The sequence below is a fragment of the Oratosquilla oratoria genome, chromosome 3 (assembly GCF_046742065.1).
Source record: "Oratosquilla oratoria isolate Oo_2021 chromosome 3, ASM4674206v1, whole genome shotgun sequence".
NCBI lineage: Eukaryota > Metazoa > Arthropoda > Malacostraca > Stomatopoda > Squillidae > Oratosquilla > Oratosquilla oratoria.
Genome location: NC_134779.1, coordinates 29,739,700 through 29,747,199, shown reverse-complemented (window position 1 = coordinate 29,747,199; position 7,500 = coordinate 29,739,700). Strand labels below are relative to the sequence as shown.

General features: G+C 45.1%; 1 protein-coding gene across 1 annotated transcript in view; it reads left to right on the top strand.

The window, feature by feature from the left end:
• Gycbeta100B (guanylate cyclase soluble subunit beta-1-like) overlaps positions 1 to 7,500 on the top strand; it is a 59,115-nt gene that overhangs the window by 26,390 nt on the left and 25,225 nt on the right. Inside the window, exons 5-6 of the mRNA XM_076172144.1 lie at positions 124 to 279; positions 4,553 to 4,709. Of these exons, the coding sequence (XP_076028259.1) occupies positions 124 to 279; positions 4,553 to 4,709 (313 nt within the window). The remainder of the gene's footprint in view (positions 1 to 123; positions 280 to 4,552; positions 4,710 to 7,500) is intronic.

Sequence of the window (7,500 nt, the reverse complement as noted above, 5' to 3'; positions counted from 1 at the left end):
CCTCCTCTTCCTCTTCCTCTTTTTCCTCCTCCTCCTCCTCCTTTTCCTCCTCCTCCTCCTCCTCCTCCTCCTCCTCCTCCTCGTACACGTAATGTATGTGCGTCTCTCCCCCTTCTTCTGCAGAACCTGGACGCCCTCCACGACCACCTCCAACTGATCTACCCGGGCATGAAGGCGCCCTCTTTCCGATGCACCCTTCGCCCGGAGGACGGGGCCCTTGTCCTCCATTACTACTCGGATCGACCCGGCCTCGAGTACATTGTCATCGGCATCGTAAAGGTACGCGACCTCTCCCCCCCCCCGCCCTCTCCCCACCCTCTCCCCCTCTCCCCACCCTCTCCCCCCCTCTCCCCCCCTCTCCCCGCCCTCTCCCTAGCGGTCTCCGTAGTGTCACCATCTATGTCATTCTTTCCAGAGGTTTTCAGGATCTTTTATTCTCCCCTGTACATTGACGTGGAATAGCTAATATTGACAGACTTTTTCTATTTGCACTGGAATATGAATCTTTTCTGAAAGAGCTTACATTCCGAAAATATAATCTCAACAAGACATCGGGTCGTTTACTATTGCACTGGATGTAAAACCACGTACCTTCAAAACAGAATTACAGTATGAAACAATTATCATTTCATCCTCTATTATAATTTTCGTTTATTCATAAATTTCTTTATTTGTCAACGGTTGAACACCTTAAAACCAATCGATGTGCACATTTTGGAATCCAGTATTTTTTTCTTTTGAATTCATTAGATGCTATCAAACCATTTAAGTTTGGATTTGCCTCTTGGCGTGGCGTGGCGTGGTCCGTTCTCTGGTCCTTCCCGATTCGTCCCTCCTTCGTCAACATTTCCTCGATTTCTTGTCCTTTCCCTGTTCCGCTCTCGGCTCGTTTTTCAACTTAGCTCCATTGACCGGCTCTTTGGATTCGTCCCATTCTTCCTCTGGTGCATATCTTCTTACCTAAACACTTTTTGACTCGCCATCTTTTGTTCCTTCCTTGTCCCATTATCTCTCCCCAGTTTTTACTTTCTCATCTACCTGAGTTTTATCCTACCCTGTTTGCGTTTTGTGTTGTGTGTGTGTGTGTGTGTGTGTGTGTGTGTGTGTGTGTGTGTGTGTGTGTGTGCGCGCGTGTGTCTGTCTGTCTGTCTGTCTGTCTGTATGGCGATATTTAGACCTATCCTTGACTCTGCGATACAGTTTTGGTCTCCGTCACATAGATTAGATATCATTTCATTAGAGTCAGTACAGAGGAGAATCACCAAAACGAAACAAAAGCTTAGAAATTCCCAACACGAGTACAGGTTTAGACACCTTAACTTAAGCTCCCTGGAAAGACGAAGAAAACGGGGTGATCTAATAGAGGTGTTCAAGTGGATCAAAGGCTTTAACAAGGGTGATGCAGGCGAGGTTATCATATTAAGACACCAGGGCAGGACTCGTAGTGGTGGACTGAAGTTGTACAGATTTAGGTTCAAGAAGGAAATAAACAAGATCTGGTTTACCAACAGAATGGTTAACGAGCAGAATCGACTTGGTAACGATGTAGTTAACGCTGAAACAATTGGTTGTTTAAAGAGAGGATAAGCTAACTTTTTGGATAGGGGTGAAAGGTGGCAAGAGACAAGGAACTGTCCAGTGTAGGCCTTATGGTCTATTGCAGTCTCCTCCATTCTTGCGTTCTTATGTGTGTTTACATGTCCTTCTGGATACATTAGACGGCCACTGACCAACATAAACAAAAGTAGAAATAAGAATAAGAGAAGGGGAGCTGACCGCATCTCATGAATCCCGAAGGCGCCTTTGCATACAATTATGAATCAGGGACCCCCGCCCCGACCCTCGGTGGCGCGGTAATGTCCTCGAAGACAGAAGCGCTGAAAATTTATCGGCGACGAGGCAGAACGCCGCAGAAGGCAGTCAGTCGCCCTGTGTAATCAATCGCTCGCAGGAAGGTCTTGTGCCCAGTCTGCACCTGGAGTAGTGGCCTAATCCGCTAAATCCGCCCTGATGCGCAGAGCGAAGAGGAGGAGGAGGAAGAGGAGGGGGAGGGGGAAGAGGGGAGAGGGGGGCAGCGGAAGTAACCTTTTCCTAAACCCCTCTCTCTCCCACTTCCGCGGCCCCTTCCACTCGCCCTCCTTTCCCTCCCCCTCCTTTCCTCCCCACCCCCGATCCTTCCTTTGACTGATGATGGTAGAGTAAATGAGATACCAATGAAATTAGAGTCGGTCGACCCCTCCTCCTCCTCCTCCTCCTCTTCCTCCTCCTCCTCCTCCATAATTGGTCTCTCACGAAAAACTGCGGGTTAGATCGAGATGAGACGTTCGACTCATGATGAAGGCACAAGAACAACAGATCGAGGTAATGGAGTGTGGGGAGAAAGGAAACGAGGGGGAGGAAAGAGGGAGGCAAATGAGGAGGGAAGGGTTTGCAGTAGGGAACGAGAGAGAGAGAGAGGGACGGAGGTGGGGAAGGGAAACAGGTGGAGGGAGCAAGCCAGGAGCGGAGGCCATTAAGGACACTGTTTTTCTTTCTATTTCTTTTCTTTCTTTCCTTTTTATTTTTGATTAACCTATTTCCTTTATTTTCCTCCCTTTTCAGTTTTTTTTCTTTCTTGAAAAAATATGATGTGTAGGAGTCTTTTGGCGGCGAAGAAACACGAGACCGCTTCACCAAGACGGTACCTCTTCCGCTGAATGAAGCCATTTGGTCTTAAGCTGAATAGATCCTGTCAAGGTCGCCACCGCGCCAAGGGGCATCAGAAGGATGACCTTGACGACGACGATGACTCATTATACGACGTCGTTAGCCAGAATAATGTTCGTGAAGGCGGGAGAGAGAGAGGCATTTCAGCAAGCTTCCACAAAGATGGAAGCGCGGATAAACTACAGCTCATGACAACAGCCACAGCAAAACCAGGTCACCATGTGAGTGAGGACATTGCCACAAAATATAGTGGTGGTGGCGGTGGTTGTGGTGGTAGTAGTGGTGGTGAAGGTCAGGTTTTTTCTTTCTTTCTTTTTTTTTTCAAAGCCAGCGAAACCACGAGGAAAGAGACACAAATCTCTGAAGAATGGGATGGGGGAGGTGGGTCAAGCAAAAACCACGGAATGACCTCTCTCTCTCTCTCTCGCAAAGCATGACACAAAAGGCAAAGAGGAAGCAATAAACTGCAAAGTCAAAGAAAGACGCCGGACCTCGACGAAGGATGAGAAAGAGGGAAAGAAGGCGAAGAATTGGAAGAATGAAGGGGGAGAAGGGGAACGAAGAAGAGAATGAGGCAAAATTGAAAGTTAATTGAGGCGAGAGGCGACGTGAGCACCGTAGAATGTGCTTGGGAGACGAGAGGATCATCTGAAGGTAACGAGGGAAGAGGAAACGATGTTGAGGAAATAAAGGGCAGATGGAGGGAGGAGAGGGCAAGGTAAGGCAGCGGGAAGAGAGAGTAAGGCAAAGCAGAGCGAGGGAAGGGAAGGGGAAGGAAGGTGAGCTTGATATTAATCAACCCTAGGATCATTAATAATCACTGATTATGTAGAGGTGTTTGTGCGTGTGAGTGGATGTGTGTGTGTGCACGTGACGTTGAGAACGAGACTTCGGGAGATGTACGCGTGCTGGTGAAGGCTCCATAGCATGAAAGGGACGGACCGCAATGGCGGCTAGGGAGAGATGGAGGTAAGGTGTGACAGACGGTTAAAGGAAGTGTGTGGGAAGTGGGGAGGAGGAGGGGGGGTTAGACTTAAAAAGGGGGGGGGAGACGACGACCAGGCTGTAGTAGGAAGTCGGGTGATGGAACGCTGCAACAGCAAAGGGGGTAAGAACCAGAGGTCGGGAGCTCGGAAGCAGCCAAGTGAATCGGGGAGAACGAAGGGAGGCTAGAGGGCCTTTCCACACACCGTGGCGCTCCGTGTGGTGTCCAGTGCAGACTCTGCGGGCCCGTGCAACCCCACTTTCCCCCCACCGGCACTTGGTGTTGAATGGGCACGTCATCCTGCAATAGGTTGTCGCGTTCTTTATATTTATTCTCATTGTTTCATCTGTTTGTCCGTTTGTCTTTTCTGTCTCGCTTTCTATATGTGGGAGAAAATCATTTCGCCCCCTCCCGCCACAGGTACTAGCCGCAGCACTGATTGTTTCGCCTCAGCCAAGTCACGTGACCACCACCAAGTCACCAATTCACTTTAACCTAATTCGGTTACCGGGTGGCACTGGTGGCCGCCTCCACTCGAGGCAATTACTGCTTTCTCCGACCATTATGGCCAATGTGTCCAGCGCCTTCCAAGACCACTAATCTGACCGCACACGGGCCACTTCCTCTTCCTCCTCCTCTCCTCCTCCTCCTCCTCCTCCTCCTCCTCCTCCTCCTCCTCTTTCTTTCCCCCCTCACCCACTCAACACTCAATTATTTTCTATTTCATTTCTCCAACACCACCGAAAATAATTGATCGTAGGTCCTCCAACACAATTGAAAACAGTTGCACGATATTTCCTATTGAGATCAATTATATATATTATACACGAACGTTCACGCCAACTTCCCCCCCTCCCTCAGGCTGTGGCTGCCAGCCTCCACGGAGCAGACGTAGAGGTCGAGATCCTAAGGACGAGGTCTGAGGAGGACCACGTGCAGTTCCTCATCACCGAGAAGGACACGACCACCAAGAACGTGTCTTCGAGCTCAACCCACGTCGAGAAGTTGGAGAATGTCGGTAAGTGGCGGTCACTGGGGTTCCTGTGGTCAGGAGACGTCATCGATGGAGTGGGGGGGGGATGCTGGGCCGGGGAGGGGGTAAAGTGGTCACACTGGAAACCTGGGCCGAGAATGCCTGAGTATAGTCATCCACAACATCAACAAGAGAACGGATTGCAAAGACGAGAACTCAGCAAACCCACCATCCCACTCCAACGAAGTGGGAAGTTAGAAACCCCTGTAGGGCAAGCCATGTCACTTATGGCAACCCCCCCGAGTTCTTTGGGCCGATGTTTGGGTTGCCTCCACGCTTGGCCAGGGCTGTCGGGAAGCAACGCAAGAACCACGTAGCGGGTCCCGGGAATCGAATCACGACCATAAGCTCATAAGTTCGTCACGGTATCCATTGAGCAACAGCGCGGCCCAAGGGCGAGAGCTGAACCCTTTAAAGGTCAGAAGTCGCCTCAAAACTGAATGAAATCGTCTTGCGCTGGCCAGAACAGAATCTCTGAGAGCGACACCAGGTTTCGAAAGGTTAAACAGTCGTGGTTTCAAGCTTAGAAAGTAGGAGCACTCTTGAAAACTTGTATTTTTGCAATCTAGAATAGATTTTTCCACTGGGAAGTACCAAGTAAATGGCACTAAAATTTATTCTAGGAAGAGGAGGAGGTGATGGTGGGATGGTCATATTTTGTGCGTCTTTGTAGGTGTGTGTGTGTGTGTGTGTGTATTTACCTAGTTGTATTTTACGGGAAGGGGAGCTATGCTCGTGAGGTCCCGTCTTCATATCTCATTTTATCTAAACTATTTTTAAATTCATGTATTGTTTTTGCACACACCACTTTCTCATCTAACTTGTTCCAACTGTCTATTGCTCTGTGAGGAAAGCTGTTCTTTTTCAAATCTCTTCTATAGTTGTCTTTTTTTATTTTCTTTCCGTGTCCTCTTGTATTTCTGTCATCCCATTTTATCAGATTCTCTCTATCAGTAATTTCTATGCCTTTCATGATTCTGTAAATAGCTATCAAATCTCCTCTCTCTCTTCTTTGCTCTAGTGTCTGTAGTTTAAGTTTTTGTAGTCTCTCTTCATATGATAGTTTTGAGAGTGTTGGTGCCAGTTTAGTAATTGCTCTTTGTATTCTTTCAAGTTTTTTTATACATTTTTTTGTACTTGGTGACCATATCGTTGCTGCATATTCCAATCTTGGTCTTATCAGGGTGACTAGGATTTTCCTCACCATTTCTTCATCCAGGTATGTAAATGCCACTTTGATTGTTCTTATTAAATTATAAGTTTCTCCAAAAATCTTATTTATATGTTTCTCAGGTGACATATTATTCATAACAATGACTCCCAGGTCCCTCTCATTTTCTACTCTTTTTATTCCTTCTTCTCCCAAATTATATGATCCTGTTATTCTGTTTTTGCTTTTTCCAAATTCCATTATACTACACTTTTTTGTATTGAACTCCATCTCCCACTTCCTACTCCATTCTTGTACTTTATTTAGATCTCTCTGTAGTGATTCACAATCTTCTTCAGTTTTCACTCTTTTCAGTAATTTTGCATCATCTGCAAAGAAGCTCATATAGCTTTCAATTCCTTCATCCATATCATTAATATATATAGCAAACATTATTGGGGCCAGAACTGTTCCCTGCGGACACCGCTTATTACTTCATTCCATTTTGAGTGCTGATCTCTTATCACTACTCGCATTTTTCTTTCTTGCAAAAAGTCTTCCATCCAATTTAGCAATTTACCTTGTATTCCTCCTTCATATTCTAATTTCTTAAGCAACTTCTTATGTGGTACTTTGTCAAAAGCTTTTTTTAGGTCTAGAAATGCACAATCAGCCCATCCATCTCTTTCTTGTATTATATCTATTAGCCTTGAATAGAAACATATTAAATTGGTGACGCATGATCGTCCTTGTCTGAATCCAAATTGCCTTGGATTTAGTACGTTGTTTTTTTCCAAGTATTTTACCCATCTACTTTTGATAATTCTTTCACTTATTTTTGCTATTGTACTTGTTTAGAGAGACTGGTCTATAGTTGGTAGGTTCTTCTTTATTTCCTCCTTTATATATAGGTACTATATTTGCTTTTTTCCAATCTTCTGGAACTTTTCCTTCTTTTAAGGAACTGCTTATTATGCTATGTATTTTGTCTGCCAGTTCATTCCTACATTCTTTCAGAATCCAGTTTGCTATTTCATCTGGCCCATGCGATTTTCTGACATCAAAATTACCCAAGTGTGTCAATATTTCATTCTTCGTTACTTCTATTTCTTCCATAGGGGGAACTTTTTCCTTCCACTCAATCTCTTCAGGTTGTATATTTTCCCTTGTAAACACTGATTTAAAATGTTTGTTCATAATTTCTGCCATTTCCATTTCCTCAGTGTATTCAACTCCCCCTTGTCTTAATTTCTCCAAGTCTTGTTTGTTTTTCAGTTTATTGTTTACAAATCTGTAGAATAGTTTTGGTTGATCTTTACACTTTTCTATAACATCTTTTTTCATATTTTCTTTTTTCCTCTCTGCACTTTTGTACATATTCATTTCTATAACCAGTATATATTTTCCATTTTTCAGGTCTTCTGTCTTTTTTCCATCCGGTCCAGGCTTTGTCTCTTTTGTCTTTTAACTCCCTACAACTTTTGTTGTACCAGCATTTTACATATTCTTTTTCTTGTTTTTGTCTTGGGACATACTTTTCCACTCCTTCTTTGTAAATTTTTGTCAAAATATTCCATTTCTCTTCCACTGATGTTTCTTCTTTGTATATTTCTTCCCAGTTTTCTT